This window comes from Hypanus sabinus, chromosome 20 (assembly GCF_030144855.1).
Source record: "Hypanus sabinus isolate sHypSab1 chromosome 20, sHypSab1.hap1, whole genome shotgun sequence".
Classification (NCBI taxonomy): domain Eukaryota; kingdom Metazoa; phylum Chordata; class Chondrichthyes; order Myliobatiformes; family Dasyatidae; genus Hypanus; species Hypanus sabinus.
The window spans coordinates 26,831,493-26,852,792 of record NC_082725.1 but is presented as its reverse complement, the minus strand read 5'-3'; the positions used below and the strand labels follow the sequence as shown (position 1 = coordinate 26,852,792).

Genomic DNA, 21,300 nt, shown 5'->3' with positions numbered 1-21,300 from the left:
AGTCCAAACCTATTCAATCTTACCTTGTAACTCAGGTCGTCCAGAACCAGCAATATCCTTGTAATTCATCTCTGCACTCTTTCAACCTTGTTTACATCTTTCCTGTAGGTAGGTAACCAAAACTGCACACAGTATTCCAAATTAGGCCTCACCAATGACTTATACAACTTCAACATAACATCCCATCTTCTGTACTCAATACATTGATGAAGGCCAAAGTGCCAGAAGATTTCTTTCTGACCCTATCTACCTGTGATTCCACTTTCAACAAACTCTCTTCTGGTATTCCCAGATCCCTTTGTTCTACCACACTCCTCAGTGTCCTACCCTATCTACCTGTGATGCTACTTTCAACAAACTCTCTTCTGGTATTCCCAGATCCCTTTGTTCCACCACACTCCTCAGTGTCCTACTGTTCATGATGTAAGACCTACCCTGGTTGAGCCTACTGAAGTGCAAAACCTCACACTTGTCTGCATTAAATTCCATCTGACATTTTGCAGCCCATTTTTCCAGTGGTGCAGATCCCTGTGCAAGCCATGATAGTCTTCCTCGCTATCCACTACACCCCAAATCTTGGTGTCATCCACAAATTTGCTGATCCAGTTAATCCCATTATCATCCAGATTGTTGGCATAGTTGACAAACAACAAAGGATCCAGTACCGACTCTGCAGCACACCACTAGTCAAAGGCTTCAGTCTGAAAGGCAACCTTTTACTACCACTATCTAGCTTCTCCAACAAACCCAAGGTCTAATCCAATTTACTACCTCATTCTAATAAGGGCAACAGAACGTTCATGACCAGCCTCCCATGAGGGACCTTGTCAAGTGCCTTACTATAGTCCTCTTAGACATCAACTGCCTTGCCTTCATCCACTTTCCTGATGGCTTCTTCTAAAAAAGCAGAACAACATTGGCTATTCTCCAATCCTCTAGTACCTCTCTTGTCACTAACAATGCTTTAAATATCTCTGCTAGAGCCCCAGAATTTTCTGTGCTTGTCTCAGAGTAGCAAGCACCTCCTCCTTTTTAATATGTACAGGGTCCATGAAATTAATGCTGCTTTGCCTCACTTCTATAGACTGTATCAGTCTCCTAAATAAATACAGATGCACAGAATGGCTTTAAGATCTCTCCAATCTCTTTTGGTTCCATGCATGTATTACCATTCTGGTCTTCCAGAGGACCAAACTTATCCGTTGCAATACTTCTGCTTTTAACATACCTGTAGAATCCCTTAAGATTGTCCTTCACCTTGTCTTGTAGATCAACTTCACGGCTTCTTTTACCCCTCTTGGTTTCTTTCTTAACTGTTTGTTTGCATTTCTTGTACTCCATAAGCACCTCCTTCGTTCCTAATGCCTATACCTGCTATGCACCTCTTTTCTCTTAATCAGGGCCTCACTATCTCTTGAAAACCAATGTTCTCTAATCTTGTTATCTTTACCTTTGATTCTGACAGGCACCTCCTTTTTTCTCTTAACCAGGGCCTCACTATCTCTTGAAAACCAATGTTCCCTACTCTTGTTATCTTTACCTTTTATTCTCACAGGCACTTTGTAATCTCAAGATTTCTCTTTCCAAATATACCTTTCCCAGAAAGCAGCCAGCCCCACATTTGCCAGATGATTTCTGACACCATCAAAATTGACCTTTCTCCTATTTGTTTGCATATTTACTTTGAAAGTAATTCCATTGTGGCCATTGGATGCAAAATGTTCCCCTTCTTAAATGTCTGTCACCTGCCTGGACTCATTTCCCAATAGTAGATCCGGTATTGCACGCTCTCTTGTTGGGACTTGCAAACGGATTAAGGAAACTTCGCTCAACACATCTGATATACTCTATCCCATCTAGCCCTTTAACATTTTGGGATTCCCTGTCAATATGTGGAAAGTTAAAATCACCTACTATAATAACCGTATGTTTGTTGCAGCAGTCTGCCATCTCCCTACAGATGTTCATGTAAATCCCTCTGACTGTTTGGTGGCCTGCAATATCGTCCCATCAATGTGGTCATACTTTACTTATTTCTCATTTCTACCCATAGTGCCTCAGAAGTCGAGTTCTCCAGCCTGTCTGGATGGAGCACTGCTGTGACAATTTCCCTGACTAGTAACACCATCCCTCCTGCTTCGTCACTTCTGGGAAAAAAGTAAACCAGGTATGCTGAGCCACCAGTTCCACCTCTCCTGTAACCAAGTCTCACTAATGGCTAAAACTTCATAATTCCAGGTGCTGATCCATGTCCTGAGCTCATCTGACTTTATTCTTAGAGATGATATATATAATTACCTGGATAGACAGGGTATGATTAGGAACAGTCAAAATGGATTTGTGCGTGGAAGGTCATGTTTGACAAATCTTATTGAATTTTTTGAAGAGGTTACGAGGAAAGTTGATGAGGGTAAAGTAGTGGATGTTGCATATATGGACTTCAGTAAGGCCTTTGACAAGGTTCCACATGGAAGGTTAGTTAGGAAGGTTCAATCGTTAGGTATTAATATTGAAGTAGTAAAATGGATTCAACAGTGGGTGGATAGGAGATGCCAGAGTGTAGTGGTGGATAACTGTTTGTCAGGTTGGAGGCCGGTGACTAGTGGTGTGCCTCAGGGATCTGTACTGGGTCCAATGTTGTTTGTCATATACATTAATGATCTGGATGATGGGGTGGTAAATTGGATTAGTAAGTATGCAGATGATACTAAGGTATGTGGCGTTGTGGATAATGAAGTAGGTTTTCAAAGCTTGCAGAGAGATTTAGGCCAATTAGAAGAGTGGGCTGAATGATGTCAGATGGAGTTTAATGCTGATAAGTGTGAGGTGCTATATTTTGGTAGGAATAATCAAAATAGGACATACCTGGTAAATGGTAAGGCACTGAAGAACACAGTAGAACAGAGTGATCTAGGAATCCTGACGGTGGAATCTCATGTGGATAGGGTGGTGAAGAAAGCTTTTGGTATGCCGGCCTTTATAAATCAGAGTATAGCAGTTGGGGTGTGATGTTAAAATTGTACGAGGCACTGGTAAGGCCGAATTTGGAGTATTGTGTACAGTTCTGGCCACTGAATTATAGGAAAGATGTCAACAAAATAGAGAGAGTACAGAGAAGATTTACTAGAATGTTACCTGGATTTCAGCACCTAAGTTACAGGGAAAGGTTGAACAAGTTAGGTCTTTATTCTTTGGTGTGTAGAAGGTTGAGGGGGGACTTGATAGAGGTATTTAAAATTATGAGGGTGATAGATAGAGTTGACATGGATAGGCTTTTTCCATTGAGAGTAGGGGAGATTCAAACAAGAGGACATGAGTTGAGAGTTAGGGGGCAAAAGTTTAAGGGTAACACAAAGGGGAATTTCTTTACTCAGAGAGTGGTAGCTGTGTGAAACGAGCTTTCAGTAGAAGTGGTAGAGGCAGGTTCGGTATTGTCATTTAAAGTAAAATTGGATAGGTATTTGGACAGGAAAGGAATGGAGGGTTATGGGCTGAGTGCGGGCCGGTGGGACAAGGTGAGAGTAAGCGTTCAGCATGGACTAGAAGGGCCGAGATGGCCTGTTTCCGTGCTGTAATTGTTATATGGTCTTTCCTATGATGCTTCTTGCATTGAAATATATGAAGCTCAGGACACTAGTCGCAAAATGTTCAACCTTTTGATTCCTGACTTTGTCTGAGGTCTTACTGACATCTACCTCCACAACCTCTCCACTAACTGTTCTGGCACACTGGTTCCCATCCCCCTGCAATTCTAGTTTAAACCACAACATGCAGCATTAATAAACCATTCTAGGATATTTGATCTCCTCCAGTTCAGGGGAAAACAGACCCTTCTGTAAGAGTCGCACCTTCCCTGGGAGAGAGAACAATGATCCAAAAATCTTATGCCCTCCCTCCTACACCAACTCCTTAGCAACATATTAAACTGTATAATTTCTTGTTTCTGGCCTCACTAGCATATGGAATGGGTAGCAATCCTGAGATCACAACCCTGGAGGTCCTGCCATTTAAGTTAGTACCTAACTCCCCGAACTCCCTGTGCAGAACCTCGTCATTTCTCCTACCCATGTCGTTGGCACCTACATGGACTATGACCTGTGACTGTTCACCCTCTCACTTTAGAATGCTAAGGACTTGATCCAAGCTGACTTGGGCCCTGGCACCTGGGAGGCAATATACAATCCAAGTATCATGTCCTTGTCCACAGAACTTCCTGCCTGTTCCTCTAACTAATGAATTCACCACAGCATGCCTCTCATCTGCCCCCTTTTCTCACAGAGGTAGACTCAGTGCCAGAGACCCAACCACTGTGACTTTCCTCTGCCAGGTCAACGTCCTAACAGTATCCAAATTGATATACCTGTTGTTGAGGGAGACAGCTACAGGGGTACTCTGCACTGGCCCCTTAACCCCTTTCTCCTTCCTGACTGTCATCCAGTTTCCCGTGTCCTGCACCTTGGGTGTAATTACCTCTATATATCCTATCTATCAACTCCCCAGCCTCCTGAATGATCCAGAGTTCATCCAGTTCCAGCTCCAACTCCTTAATGCATATTGTTAGAAACTGCAGCTGGATGCACTTCTTGCAGTTGTAGTCGTCAGGGGCACAGGAGGTCACCCTGCCTTCCCACATCCTGCAAGAGGAGCACTTAACTATCCTGCCTGACATTTCTACTGTCCTAGGTGACCGGATCTAAAGAAGGGAGGGGAGAAAAACTTAATCTAGAGTTTTTCTTTCCTTTGCTTTATCCGACTGAAGCCTCGAAGAGCTTAAGCCTCAAAATCACTTCTCTGTCTACTTAGACGATATCTGCTGCAGTTACCCCTGCCTTCCTTTAATTTGTTTTTACTAATCAACCCTAAATACTGGCTGGTCACTGGTTAGAGCTCAATTGCCACGACTCGCTTCTGCCTTTTTCTACTAAAGCAGTGGACTTGTGAAATCCCTTCCTCTCAAACTTCCGATGTCTGGAGTGGTCGTTGGTCAGAGCTCTATTATGAGGGACATAGATGGGTTAGATAGTCTGTATCAGTTTACCATGTTAGGGGTATCTTGAATTAGTGAGCATAGATCTATGCTAAGAGGGATGAGGTTCAATGGAGATCTGAAAGATAACTTTTTTCATACAAGCAGTTGTTGGTATGTTGCATGAGCTGTCAGAGGAAGTAGTGGCACAGAGCAGTTGCTTCTTAAACAATATTTCAGAGGCATCTCAACAGGTACTTCAATAAGCAGGACATGGAGGGATATGGAATTAATGCAGACAACTAGGATTAAATAAAGACAGGCATAAAATAAAAGCTCTTTGGCCTATTGCATCTCTTTAGATTTCCCTGCTTCTAAGGGGAGTAGATAGAGAACTCCAGTTAAAACAAAATAAACTGAAGTAAATGTCTAGACAGAACAGTGTGTAACTTAACAACGGAACTTCTGATGACGATATTCTCACAGTTGTTTTTTTTTTGTTATTCTTAACAGTGGCAGAGGTTGGAAATTTGAAAATGTCAATTATGAAATACTTTAACAAAAGAATCATCAGATTAACACTAGGTGTGCATTAGTGCTGAGACTTTGCAAGGCAATGATTTAATGATAAATTTAATGATAACTTTGTCATACTTTTAAAGGTCCTCCAAATGAAATTTCAATTGAATAATGAATAATTTACACAAGTCTCTGTTCACATTACTGCTGCATTCAGAGTCTGTTGTTAATGCTTGAAATCATTCGCTTTTCAGAATGCACTGAAAACACATCAAAATCATTTCAACAACTAATTTGCTTTTAATTGTTTGTCCTTCATTGGGAAGTAAATGAAATAAGTGGGTGGAAATTCACAGCATATTTGATAAAGTAGTCAATATTTCAACAAAAGCTTTGTCACTGTTGTGTATTTTTGCCACTTTCCACAACAGTCTTGGTTCATGTGGTCTGTCTCTGATGTTTCCTTCTCTTTTTGATTTCTTTATCTCTATCTCAGATGATAAGTTGCTGACTTATATCCATTACAAGACCACAAACTTCCACTGTTACACTTAATTCTAAATACTTTCTTGTAAAGAATCAACTCCATTCTCCAGGGTTTGCTTGCTCCATCACAGCCTTTCTGGTGATCGCACTATCAACACTACTGAGATATAATTTTTTTATCCTAAGCAATTATTTTCCTGCTGAAATAATTATTAATTCAGTTTGCACCATCAGTTTTCTTCCATTTGATGCATGTCTGTTTTGACCCCTTCCTCCCAATCAGAAGAAGGGTAGGGTCTCTCTTGTTCTCACCCTTCTATCAGCCTGTATATCCACTCAACTATGTTCCATGATTTCCAACATCTCTGATGTGATACCACCACTATACACATCTTTCCCTCCCTTCTCACCTGCTTTATATCTTGTTAGGACAGATCAGTCACAATTAACAAGCATTCACCACTCTTGGTCAGCAGGCACCATCACCACTTCAGTCATTTTGTATCAATACAGTTAGATCTGTTCTTTCCTAATCTCACCTATTTTTATTACTTTAAACATATCTTGTAGCCATTACTTGTTTTCACAAATGACCATGTATTAAAAAGTTACCTCTGTTCCTTTAACCATGGGTGTACATGATTTACAGAACAGCTTCAGAAATTGATGATTATATCTCCAATTTAAAAATATTCTTCCTACCAAATCTATGGACTTAATCCATCTGTGCCTATTTGGAGACATCTACATCCTCTTCAAATCCAGCTTTCTCAGTGATTTAGTTATAAAATGGTCTAATTATTTCAATGCTAGCAACATACAGAGATTGTAAATAATTGCATCCCCAGTACTGATCTTGGTGGCTCCCCATTAGCTATAGTTTACCAACCTGAAAAATACCCATATATTCTGACTCTATTTCCTGTTGTTTGCCAACCTCCATCCATGTTATTGTCTTCCTAATGTTTTCAAAATAAATCCAATAATGTTTTATATCACATGTGACAGGATGTGTTTTTTGGAAATCCAGCAGACCACATCTACAGCAAGATAGCTCTTACCTAGCTCCATCCCCAAAGAGAGTTTGTGAAAATAATTTCCTTTTAATAAAACCACAATAAGCACAACTGTTAAATGATTTTCAAAATGTACTCCCTACTCTATCTAAATGACAGATTACAGGCACATGCAAAATCCAGGCCATCCAAACCATGTGTTTTATTGCCAATGCCATTAACAACCATAAGAAACACTTATCCAGCTATTTATGAAGGATGTTCAGATTTTTGCACTAACATTCAAAAGGGTCTCAGTATAGAACTGAACTGAATGGATCCTTTTTTGAATCAGAATCAGACTTATTATTATTAGTATATATATGCTGCTTTGAGGCAGTAATTCATTGCAATACTAATAAAAATTATAGATTACAATGAAAAAAAATATATAAAATTAAAAATGTAATGCAAAAAAGAGAGCAGGCAAAGAGAAAAATAGAGGTAGCGTACGTGTTCATTGTCCATTCAAAAATCTGCCAGTATGGGGGAAGAAGCTGCTTCTGAAATGTTGAGTGTGTGTCTTCAGGCTCCTGTACCTTCTCCTTGATGCAATGAGAAGAGGGCAAGTCCTGGTTGTCAGGAGTACTTAAAGATGGATGCCACCTTTTTGAGGCATTGCCGCAATGCTAGGGAGGCTAGTCCCCATAATGGACTATATTTGTAACTTTCTGCTGCTTTTTCCGATCCTGTGCAGTAGCCCCTACATATCAACCATCTGATGCAACCAGTTAGAATGCTCTCCCCAGTGCATCTGTTGAAACTTGTAAGAGTCTTTGAAGACATACCAAGTCTCCTCAACCTCATAATGAAATATAGATGCGGTCATGCCTTTTTTGTAGTTGCACCAATATGTTGGACCCAGACTAGATCTTCAGAGATGTTGACTTCCAGGAACTTGAAGTTCTTACCCTTTCCACTGCTGATCCCTCAATGAGGACCAGTTTTGTTCCCTCAACTTCCCCTTCTTGAAGTCCACAATCAATTCCTTGGTCTTACTGATGTTGAGTGCAAGGTTGTTGTTGCGCCACGACTCAACCAGTCGATTTGTCTCAATCTTGTATGCCTCCTCATCACCATCTGAAATTACGCCAATGATAGCTGTGTCATCAGCAAATTTATCAATGGCGTTTGAGCTGTGCCTAGCCACACAGTCGCACTTTTAGAGAAAGTAGAGCAGTAGGCTAAGCATGCGTCCTTGAGGTGCGCCGGTGTTGATTGTCAGAGAGGAAGTGATGTTAATTCTGATCTGCTCTGACTGTGGTCTAACCATATGGAAATCAAGGATCCAGTTACAGAGGAAGATGCAAAGGCTCAGGTTTTGGAATTTGTTGATTAGTACTGAGTGTATAAATGCTGAACTCCATGTGTCATGAGAAAAGGATTGGCACAGAAGGAATATTCAGCAAGATCCTTAAGATTGTCCCCACCCGAGGCATGATCTTCTCTCCTCCTCATCACACACTTATTGTCAAAAAGCTATATAAGTAAGACAATCTGATGTGATCAATTTCAAGAAGTTTTAAACCCAGTCCAGAACAATTTGTGTGTACATTAATGATTAACTTACAACTTTTGTAGTAAGCTATCTCTTGCTCAGCCAACAATTGAACCAGTTCCGTCTTGAAAGCAGAGAAAAGGCATAGATTATGTAAGCCAACAATGTAAGGAGAATTGGTCAAGCTCTCAACCTTGATTTAAAATATTTATTTTATTTGGAGATACAGCACAGAACAAGCCCTTCCGGCCCAATGAGCCACACTGCCCAACAACAAACCTATTTGACTGTCGCCTAATCACAGGACAATTTCAATGGGCATTTAATCTACTAACTGGTATCTCTTTGGACTGTGGGAAGAAACTGGAGCACCTGGAGTAAACCCGTGTGCTCACAGGGAAAATGTGCATCCTCCTTACAGAGGACGCTGGAATTGAACTTCGAACTCTGAGGCCCTGACCTGTAATGGCGCTGTGCTAATGGCTACGCCTCTAGCACAGCTGTCCGTCTCAGTTCTATACATTGACCATCTCCCTCTCAGTCCTGATGGCAGGGCCTCAACCCACTCCCCCTCCCCACCTTCCTGTCAACTGTTTTCTTCCAGCTGTTTGTTTATTTCCAACATTTACAGTCTTGTGTGTCCAATAAAATGGGGTGGGCTGATCCATCAAGTCAAGTCAAGGGTTCCTCTGGGACCATATATCCCCCTACTGTTTTACCTACTATAGTTCCACCTATCTAGTGTTATGAATTTTACATTCAAGTCACTTTAGTTCTTCATGTCACTCTCATTTTAATTTCATTTTTCTCAGACTCTTACACTTTTTCTAGAGACTAAATGTGATCTCAAGAAGCACGCATTCTTTTGATGAGTCAGGTTACAGTCAAAATGAACATTTCAGACCTCCAGTGTCAGATCCTGTATTGGTTGCATTCAACACCCATTTTAATGTGTCTCATTACCATGCTGTCTCTCATCTTGCACTATTATCCTTTTCATCTCATCTAACACAGCTCACTGAGTCTGCCTCAGCTATTAGCATCATTGGATTTCTCTTTTCAAAAATGTTTATTTGCTCTTTCTACTCTTTCCTATATTGTGACAAAATGCTTTGAGAGGTTGGTCATGGCTAGAATCAACAGCTGCCTGAGGAAAGACCAGGACCCACTGCAATTTGCAGATGTGATTTCAATGGCTCTTCACGCAGCCTTGGATCACTTGAACAATGCATATGCCTATGTCAGGATGCGCTTATTGACTATAGTTCAGCATTTTCCACCATCGTTCCTACTGTCCTGTCCTGATGGAAAAGCAACAGAACCTAGGGCTCAGTCTGCAGCTGGATCCTTGACATGCCAACCTGAAAGCCTTAATATGTGTGGATTGGAAAAGTCATCGCCATCTTGCTGACAATTAACACTGGCACTCCACAGGGATGTGTGCATAGCCTACTGCTCTATTCTCACTACACCCATGACTGTCTGGCTAGGCATTGCTCAAACACCATTTATAAACTTGCTGAGTATACAAGCATTGTTGGCAGAATTTCGGATGGTGAAGAAAGGGCATACAGGAGCGAAATATACCAGTTAATTGAGTGGTGTTGCAGCAACAACCTTGCACTCAATGTCAGCAAGACCAAAAAACTGATTGTGGACTTCAGGAAGGGTAAAACAAGGAAACACAAACCAATGCTCATAGAGGGATCAGAAATGGAGAGAGTGAGCAATTTCAAGTTCCTGGGTGTCAATATCTCTGAGACCCTAACCTGGACGCAAGAAGTTGATGCAGCTATAAAGAAGGCAAGGTAGCGGCTATATTTCATTAGGAGTTTGAGGAGATTTGTTTTATCAATTAAAACATTTGAAAACTTCCACAAATCTATGATGGAAAGCATTCTGACTGGCTGTGTCACTGTCTGGAATGGGGGGTGGGGAGGGGGGGTTACCACACAAGATCAAAATAAGTTGCAGAAAAGTAAAATTAATCATGGGTACTAGCCTCAGTAGTATCCAAGGCATCTTCAAGGAGCGGTGCCTTGGGCAGGCAGTGTCTACCATTAAGGGCCCCCATCACCCAGGACATGCCCTTCTCACACTGTTATCAGTGGGAAGGGGGTACAGAAGCCTGAAGCCAGACAGTCAGCAATTCAGGAAAAACTTCTTCCCCTCAGACATCAAATTTCTAAATGGACAGTGAACCCATGAACATGACCTTACTAGTTTTTTATTTCTTTATTTTGCACAACTTGTTTAAACCTAACTATTTAACAAACCTATATATATTTAATGTTACTCATTTTTCTTCTCTATGTTTATTTATCATGTATGCTGCCATTAAGTTAACAAATTTCACGACATATGCCGGTGATAGTAAATTTGATTCTGATTCTGATTTCCCTTTCTCTGCATCTTAAAGCATGATTACTTCTAACTTTGCAACACACACAAAATGCTGGAGGAACGCAGCAGGGCAGGCAGCATCTATGGAAAAAGGTACAGTCGATGTTTTGGGCTGAGGCCATTTGACAGGACCAGAGAGAGAAAAAAAAAACAAGATGAGTGTCTGCTGAGTTCCTGCAGCATTTTGTGTGTGTTGCTTGGATTTCCAGCATCTGCAGATCTTCTCTTGTTTATGATTTAATTACCTCTAACTTTGCTTTGTTCTGATGAATTATCAACAGAAAACATGAACTTTGTTTCGCTATCCATTGATGCCACCAGATTTACTGGGCATTACAGAATTTTCCCTTTTAGTTTCAGATTTCCAGTAAGTTCAAAGTTTTGCCTCATTCTTTTTTCTCGAATCAAGGCTATGAAAGATAAAAGTTTAAGAGTCCAGTGTATTGTGGCAAACTATCTACTGGGCATACTCCAGTATCAACATTGATTGGTAATTTTTTGGCAGGAACAATCCATTTATAGTTGCCACTTCCCTGACTGCTGGTTTGGGTAAATGGAAATGCACTGTTGAAGAGCGAGGTGGAAGCAGAATCACTGACAACATTTATGACACATACTTGAATCACCTAGGCATTTAAGGCTATGCACTAAGTGCTAGAAGATGGGATGAATGTAGTCAGGTACCCACTGGTCAGTGTAGACATGGTGCACTGAATGGTGTGCTTTCATGCTGTGTAACTCTATCTTCTGGATTATCCTGTGCAGTGCAAGCTTTCTGGTTATAAGTGCAACCACATGATAGAACATGATTTAGCCACATCTATGGAAATGCTAAAAAAACAGCTTTGAGGGCCAGATAAGTTGCAGCCTAAGTATTATAGCATATCAAATGCATCAAAGCCCCCAAACACTTCTACCTCTGATATTCACACACAGTACATTCAAGAACTTTCCTAAATATAGTAAGTTTAAAAAAAGTAAGTGTGTAAAAACACTTTATAATAATGAAAATATTTATTTATTTATTGAGGTACAGCTGTAATAGGCACTTGCGGTGCTTTGAGCTGTGCTGCCCAACAATCCCCAATTTAACCCTAGCCTCATCATGGGACAATTAACCTGCCAACTGAACCGATACATCTTTGGACTATGTGAGGAAACCACAGCACTCGGAAGAAACCCACACAGTCACAGGGAGAACATACAAACTACTTACAGCCAGCCGTGGGAGTTAAACCCAGGATGCTGGTATTGTAAAATGCTGTGGTAATCATTACACTTCTGTGCTGTTATACGTATATATAACAAATATATTGTTAACTCAGTTAACAATATGTAGACTTTCTAATATTATCTTGTTCTCTCACAACAATTTTTTTTTCCACTTAAACAAATAGTTACTAAAGCCACACCAAGTCTAAGCTAATACATGTCCCACTGTTAGATTCCTGAACAGAACTGCTGAGAAGCTGCAGGACATTCTTACTAACTGGTTGGACTCAAGTTCAATATCAGAGCAGAGTTGAAATAATGCAGGTCAAGAACTCCCTAGAAATTCCAAATGTTCCATATTGTCAGAAGAAAATGCCATAAATGCTACATCAAACTTCTGTCATTCCTTAGGGTAATCTGAGCTGTGGAAGGTATAGCTTGTTCAATTCTTCAGCACATTCTCAGAAATATGAAAAATCACAATATATTCACTAAATTGCTTGATACATTTTCAACATGGATGAATGATTAAAGTAGACCATCATAAATCATTTGTTGTTTATAAAAAAAACACCTACATTATTCTCCTTGTTTCAACCTCTGCATCCCACACCTATACAGAGACATTACATTTTTTCCAATAATTTATAATTAGTTGATTAAAAATATCCATAAATAATTTAAGATATACATAACTTATTTTATTTTCCAAGCAATTGGCAATTTTATTTAATTTAGCTGAGTTATATAATTCTTTTTATTGCTTGTGTTCTGATTAAATGAGAATCCTATCCAGTTAGCACAACAAATGCTGTGACTAATGCTTAGAGGATATAATTAATCAAAATTAAGTGACCCAAATGTCTGGCAGAGCCATGCATTCCAGGATCCTCATTTAAATATCAAAGCAGCAATATATCAATTCTTAAAACAACCTTTTGCAGCTCTGTTTACTAATAGAAAATGCAAGATATATGCCAAACTCAAACTCACAGCAATTAACCCTACAGATACTACAAAAATGTCACGTCTGCTAAATTACAAAGCACAAGAGGAATAATCAGTTTCATGAAATGAAATTCATCACTACTGAACTATCTTGAGGCAAAAAGCAAAAACAAAAGATTTGAATGTCTTATACCTGGATTTTTATCTGAAAGTATTTCTCTATCAAATGCTTTAGGTTGCTAATGAGCTAATTATGAACCAGCTCTAAAATTCTGCTGCACTGGATGGACCATTCGAAAACCATGGTAAACTTGCTACTTTTAAGGGGCATCTGAAAGCCAGGAGTTTTGCTTTTCTTTCGATGCTACCTCAAAATGAAACTGGCCTACCCAAGCCCCAGAACCTCTCAATGCCTGTTGCTGGCATTGAAGTGATTCATGGTGGCAAACCATCTTCAGATACCATGAATGCTGGCATTCATAGCATGCCCAAATAAAGGTGATAATATCCAAGGTCCAATTTGAGATTAAACTCTAGCTCCCAGCTTCAAATAGCAGTGAAGTAGAGGTGCCGACAGCTAGCTCCAAAGCCCTGGGGTCAAGCTATCTCTATGAAGTCTACATCTCCTTCTCCCATGACCGCATGGTTTTCCCCTGGATGCTCTTTATTTCTCCAACATCCAATGATGTACAGGTTGGTAGGTAATATAAATAACACTTGTGTAAATTAAGCTTGTTGTGGAGGTGAGTGGTAGAATCTAGGAGGAGTTAATGGAATCTTCTCTGATGATCATCACCTGGTTGTGATGGAGAGGCTTGTGAGTTTCTGTGATCCCACCAGTGATGTTATCTGATATTTAACCATCTGGCACTTAACTCCTGGTGGGGTCACCCATGGTGGCAACGTTCTGAACAAAGAGCAATCCAAGTAAGATCTAATAGTGGAGCTGGAGGACGATGATGATACATCACATTGGCAGAGGAAGGCAGCAGCAATGAAGGGTCCCCAGTCATTTTGTATTCCATGCTGCTGAACCCTGATCCCGGTCTGTCAAAGACTATGTGGTGGCTGCCCATGCATCAGTTTCCCCAAATTAAACAATTTCATACACAGCCATTCTCCATTAAGGGAATCCACTCTGACAACCTGTTTACTGAGATCCCAGATCAGCCTTTACTATCACATGAGGACCCACCAATAGACAACCCCTTTGGAGAACATCATATTTGACTCAAGTGATCACACTACTAATGTGAACTTGGAAAGAATATAGTACAGGGAAAACAATGGAGCATGGGATTTCTCTGATGATTTAAATGGCATCTTTCTATGTTTAACAAAATGAAATATGACACATCACCAATTTCATGCTCTGAGATAAGCCTCTACAAACTTCTCCTCAAGCATTTCCCAACCTGGGATCTCATGGTTCTTACAAAATCCTTGACAGCCATTTATACAGTACTGTGCAAAAGCCTTTCTGCACCATAGACTTTTTATATAGTTTCAGATGGTATAGTCTCCTCAGAGCCCTGATCTTAAACATTATTGAGGATGTCTGGGATTACCTGGAGTGACAGAAGCAAGCGAGACTGTCAAAGTCTGCAGAAGATCTGTGGCAAGGTCTTCAATATATTTGGAACATTGTGCCAGCCTATTTTCTTATAAAACTACAAGACTGTGTACCTAAGAGAATTGATGTAATTTTAAAAACAAAGTTTGCTCACACCGTATTAATTTGATTTACTTTTTTTCCTGTTTTACTGCTCTCTATAGATTTTTTTGGTATTTAGGAACTTTTCATTTCATTATTTTTGAAAGTATCTTTGCTTTACAGACTTCTTTTACATGTGCCTAAGACTTTTATGCAGTATTGTTGATATTCACAGTTCATAAAAGAAATACATATAGAACAGTGGTATGATACATGCTGTATCATCACATTAGCAACTTCCCATGTGAGAACTGTGTCACAGAGCATATTAGATTAAAGGGATCTAAAAAAACCATTTTGTTCTATTCTTCAATTTACTCTCCAATTTCAGTGTGAAGTTATGCTATGCAATTAGATTCTGTATTTCTAAAAAAAGCTAATTATTCTTCACCCTGCAAATAGGTTTATGTAGAATATAGGAATTATACAAATGAGCTGTATAGATCCCCTTCATAACTAAACAGTATGCACTCATTTCAACCTCTTGCCATGATTTCACTCTCCCCGTTTGCAGAATATTTTCTCATCGCATCCTAACATGAACCTTCCTTTTCATTGTACTTTATTGCACCTTAATCCACTCATAGTCAGTGCCCAGAAATTATCACTCTGCCTTCAAATATTCTTCAAATATCCTCCTATCTATCCAACTCTGCTTTTTATAAAGCTCCAAATAAAAATAAAACCCTTGAAATATTTATTCCCTCCAATTTCCTTCACACTCGGTATTCAGTTCATTCCTGCATACACTACACTGTAACATTCCTTATTGGTTGTGTATTATAGATACAAGTCATAGCTGTAAGGCTATCAACTGGTATGTTTACATGGTATCAAAGTGTTTGATAAAGATTTGATTACTGCATTCAAAACAACCTTATAAAGTATTACTACCAATCAAATCATAAAGGTTCATTTATCACTTTCAAATCAAGGTCATCAATAGTTAGTGGTCATCCTTCTCCAACCTCATCCTAATCAATTTTGTTCAGAACCGTAAGCTTTATCTAGCTTTATCAATTGCTGAAGTCATTGAGTATCATGTTGGATGACATTCCAGTAGCCCATAATTAATATTTCACTGTATTTCACTGTAGTGAAGAGAAAAGCATGACGTATTTGGGATTTTTTTTCTAACGGACTGCTCAGTTACATTCCTTCATGGGTGAGTTTACAGGTTATGATTTGCTCCGATATGACTGAACTTCAAAATAATTTTACAATTTTGAGAATGAATTGTGCTGATTAGCAGAGTCTTCAACTAACATTTATGAACTTATATTTCATTTTCTATAATGGAGGCAGCTATTCTGAGAATTGCTTTCTGTTGTGGTTGATGCTCAACGTTCAATATACTTTCCTGGAACCTACACTGCCCATGAAATTGGTTGGCAGTTTCCCCATCATTGTGTATAATGTACTTACTGACTTTTGTTGCTAGGACAGAAATATTATACTGGGAGATATCCTCTCTGTCCAGAATGTCATTGGTAGCAATAGTTCCATCAATCTCATCAATGGTGAAGTATCTCTTCTGGTCGCTGCTCTCATCAATTGAGTACCTGGATTGTCAATAAAAACAAGCGTTTTTACGTAAGTATTTTGTATGCACCAAGGAGCTAAACATAATTTAGGTACATGGTATTGACACAGTCAAGTTAAATGCTTGTCTAAATACAACTGATAATGCAGATACTGGAAATCTTTGGCAGCACACACAAAATACTGATGGATCTTAGTAAACTATGCGGCATTCAATAAAGGGAATAAACCACTGACATTTTTGGCAGAGACCCATCCTTTCTGTCCAGTCCTGAAGACAGATCTTGGTCCAAAACATTGGCTGTTTATTCCCTTCCATAGGTGCTGACTGTCATACTGAGTTCCACTGGCATTTTGTATGTAATGCTTGTCTAATGATTTTTATTCAATTCTGGATGTTGCTTTGGAGAAGAGGGAGTGGGAATTTAGGGAAGGGTGAGGAAATATTTGATTTGCTTATGAATATAGATATTTAAATATCTTGGTATTTTTAAAGTAGAAATCAAATTATTTTGGACAATTAAACAATTAAGAGATTTAAGAATTTGGTAAGGATATGGAAGTGGTATAAAAGATTAACTGTGAGGTTATTGAATCATGGAACGTATCATGGAGGTACCATATTTCCTCTCTTGGTTCCAGTTCTTCATGGTCCTTTCAAAAGAATTCACCAAAGACTTGCCATTGTTTTTCACTCTGCATATAAATACGAACGTAAATCAAATTGGCAGATTTAAAATGAACTAAAATAACGCAAGTAAGTGCCCACTAAATCTTTTAATCCTTGTCAAAACATCATTGGAAATGGCTACCTTAAATGAGATATATTGAATGACAGCAGTAGATGTACTAATTTGGCAGTGTGTACTTATAGTACCATCTTCATAAGCATCATAACTGAGGACGAGGAAAATCTCAATAACAATCTCAACAAAACATGACAGCACAAGAATAGCTCTTATAATAAGCCTGTAACACACAAATTCAAATGAAACAACACACACACTTAAAAGCCTAGAGAAAAAATATTAATCCTGGAAGTTCCTAATTTCTTGCTGATATCTTAGGGTCTGAGATAGTTAAAATCTCTTAGGTTAAAATGTAAGCTTTACAATGTGTTCATTATAGCCCTATATATTTTACACACAAGTGAATTATTAATTGAAAAATAAGTAACATTTAAATCTTTACAAATATTGACAAGTATTGGGAATTTGTGCCCAATGCTGGGGATCCAAGGAAAATACATTTCAAAATTGCTTTCACTGTCTCATTGTTAGAAAGAAATTATGAAGCATTACTTATTGGAAGTACAGGGCTTCTTTAAGATTCCCCTTGGAATTATTCAGGATGTTACATCATGAGACAAATAGAAGTAACTATATATGTTCCATGACATTTCATCACTTATTACTTCCTTATCAGAAATAGTCCTGAGATGGGTTATGGGATAACTGATCAGCATGGACATTTCCAACATGAAATGTTAGTCCTTTCTGTGTGCAGAAATACTGTCCGACCTACTGAATGTTTCCAACACTTTGAGTTTTTAATCATTTTCTTGCTTTTGCAATTATTACCATTTAAAGTGCTCAGTGGGAAGATTGGCCAAAAAAGGCATTAAATTGCCACAGGTCCACCTCTCAAAGAGGTTGCATCTTACTAACAGTCGCATGCATAACTGGGCACTTGGTGAATCAGCTATTGATGAACACATTTACAGGATGACCCACAAACTGAATTAGTTTACCTCTGCCTCAGAATGATTACAAGTATGTTTCTTTAAGATACAAGATAGATTTCATGTAATGATCCTAACTTAACTATCCTTAAACTATTGTTAATTTGCACAATTGGTCTATTTTTCAATAAGTACTTAGAGAAGAAGAAAATGATTGGATGAACTCAGAATGGATTTCAGAATTTTTCATTTTACTCTTTCCTTATAACTTCCAGATTTGTAACTTCTGCCTTTTTGCTTCCTCCTTTCCTATTGTCCGTGGTCCAAAACATTGCCTTTAAATGAACCAGTGATTTAGTTGCACCAAATTTATTCTAATTTACAATGTGGTTTCCTCTGTCTTGGGAAGAAAGGACATAGATATTCTTTGTGAAACTTCCTTTCAGTCAACTAACCATGACTCTAAGTTTCCAGTTTCACTTGAATTCTGTGTTTCATTCTTATTCTGACTTCTCTGCCATTGGCCTTTACACGAAGGAAATCAAAGAACAGCATCCCAGTTCCAACTGAGCATTTGCATCCTACAAACCTCACAGTGGTACAACTTTGAGAGCTGCTGCTTCACTGATCCTATAACCATGATTTAATCCTGACTACTCATGTTGTCTGTATGGAATCTGCACCTTCTCATTGTGACCACAGGGATTTCCTCTAGATTTTCTGGTTTCTTCCTCCATGCCAAAGATGTAGGGTTGGTAAGTTAAATGTAGGGTCAGTAGATATCCTTCATGAGTTTTGAGTTGATGATCTCCTAGGGTCCTGCTCACATGGATTCAGAGGCTTCTAACCTGATACATCATTGGGCGGGTAATAGATGGTAATGATTTGTACATGTCAAAGTATTTATTAGTCTGAACTTTGAATAGCTGGGAAAAACCAGCAAATACTGGAGGCATACAGCAGACCAATATCATCCAAGGACTGTGAAACTGAGTTGACATTTCACATTATGGACACTTCATCAGAGCTGGAAAAGTTCAAAGAAAAGGTGTGTTTTAAGTTACAGATACAGGAAGGATGAAGGGAACTAAGATGATGTCTGTGATAGGATGGTAACCAAGGTTATCAAAGTAATTATTATTTCAAAAATTGGCTATTAGTAACAGAAGTAAAAACATGTAATACATTCAAAGTACAACTATTGTTTGGCCCTTACAGGAAACTGGATGTGGTGGTTAGACTTATAATAAAGAATGGTAGCTAAATAATCCCCTGAAATCAAAATAGAAATACAACGGAAAATGAGTCCAGGGTAGAAACCGGCAACAGAGTAATAACATTTTCAATTACTATACAAGTGTACAACAAAAAAAAAATCCAGCCCTGAGTGCTCTGTACCTAATTTAACAAAATTACTCTATTTGCTCTGTTGCTTTGATTCCTATGGCAATTATTCACTCTGTTCTCTTCATCCTTTCCCAGACGGTCAACCTGCATTCTTGATGTTCAGAGTTTGTCCTTGGATTGAAACCAGAATGTCGTTTCTCCCCGTACTGATGTGGCTTAGTCTACTTGGGGTGGGGGGGGGGGGGGCTTCTAGCATCTTCCATTTTTGTTTCAAATTTCCAGCATCTGCAGTTTTTATTGCTCCAATTGATTTCAGAGATGCAGCACGACCATGAAATCATGAAATGAGAAGAACCTGCCTTTAATTAACTCGTTTATTGGATTGCTATGGATGATTCTGTTGCTTTGAGTCATGAAAAGTAATTTAACATGCGCAGAATATCTTGCCTTCCAGTGTTGCAAATCAGAAATCCAGGGTTACTTTCTAGTAGTTCTCCAAACATTTCTGTTAACATTCAGAAAGTTTTGGGTAGCCTATATCTGCATATCAATTCAGTTTTGATAGCAAGGGTCTTCAATAGCTTTGTTAAAATATGGAAGTATACCTACAATGTATATTTCATATCAAACCTGTAGAAAAGTGTAGCTTATAAATTTATATAAAATAAGTTTTCAAAATATTAATACCACAGGATTCAAGTTAGACTTTGCAGTTAAACATTTGCTTGTAATGATCATAGGTAGATGCCTAGTCATTGTGAATTATGCACACTGTGGCAGGACAGTGTTGAAATTCACAATCATACTCATTGCTACCTTTTAATGTTGTGTTCTTCTAAGACAAGTTGACAACTATTAACAATAAGAATAACAACATAAGTTGGCAACTGGTTGGGTGATGATTGTGAATTGAATAATTATTCAAACAATTTAATTTTATCAGTTGGAGCTAATCTAGGCAATATCTTAATCATCAGTACTTCTTTGTACCTTTTAAGATCAAGCTCAATTATCAATCAACCATACCTGAATATAGCCAAACAAAACAGCATTCCTCTGGGGCCAAGGTGCAAAATGCATTACCCACAGTATACAGCACAAATATGGTTCCAATTCCAGAAAATAACTGTCACAAAGAGAAAACAAATAGTAAAGTCCAAGTCCCTGTGTTGTCCTGGTCTAGCTTGTTCTACTGCCAGACAAACAGCAGAGAGCAGCACCAAGCGATCACTGGAGAACAACACAGACAGGATGGTCCAACTCCCTACCCCGTACGAAATCCAGTGGTACACAGCCAACTATGGTGTCTCCATCACTGGTGATTGCAACATGCAACTCTGAGGCATGAGGGGCTTGTCTGTGCAACATTTAAGCTGCCTTACCATCGGTCGTGCTAATGAGCCCATGAACCAGATTTGCAGTATTCTGCCTTGTCATTGTCCAAAAAGTCTTGTAATAACAACAAAAATGTCCTAGACAAACATTCACACCTTTGTATGGACTGCACACTGGTATAGAACAGAATCAGAATCAAGTTTATTATCACCAGCATGGTTGTGAAATTTGTTATCTTAGCAGCAGCAGTTCAATGCCACACATAATAAAGATAGATAAATAAATAAATAAACAAATAAATAATAAGTAATTAAGTGAATCAATTACAATATATATATATATATATATATATTTTGAATAGATTGAAAATCATGCAATAACAGAAATAATATATAGTAAAAAAGTGAGGTAGTGTTCATGGTTTCAATGTTCATTTAGGAATCGGATGGCAGAGGGGAAGAAGCTGTTCCTGAACCACTGAATGCTGCCTTCAGGCTTCTATACCCCCTATCTGATGGTAACCAGGAAAAAAAGGGCTTGCCCTGGGTGCTGGGGGTCCTTACTAATGTACGCTGCCTTTCTGAGACACTGTTC

The 21,300-nt window shown here is 38.8% G+C and overlaps 1 protein-coding gene across 2 annotated transcripts in view; it reads right to left on the bottom strand.

The window, feature by feature from the left end:
• Positions 1–21,300, bottom strand: part of LOC132378383 (cadherin-12-like) — a 401,775-nt gene that overhangs the window by 115,473 nt on the left and 265,002 nt on the right. For both annotated transcript variants that reach the window (XM_059945256.1, XM_059945257.1), the window contains exon 8: positions 16,227–16,363. In XM_059945256.1, the coding sequence (XP_059801239.1) occupies positions 16,227–16,363 (137 nt within the window). The remainder of the gene's footprint in view (positions 1–16,226; positions 16,364–21,300) is intronic.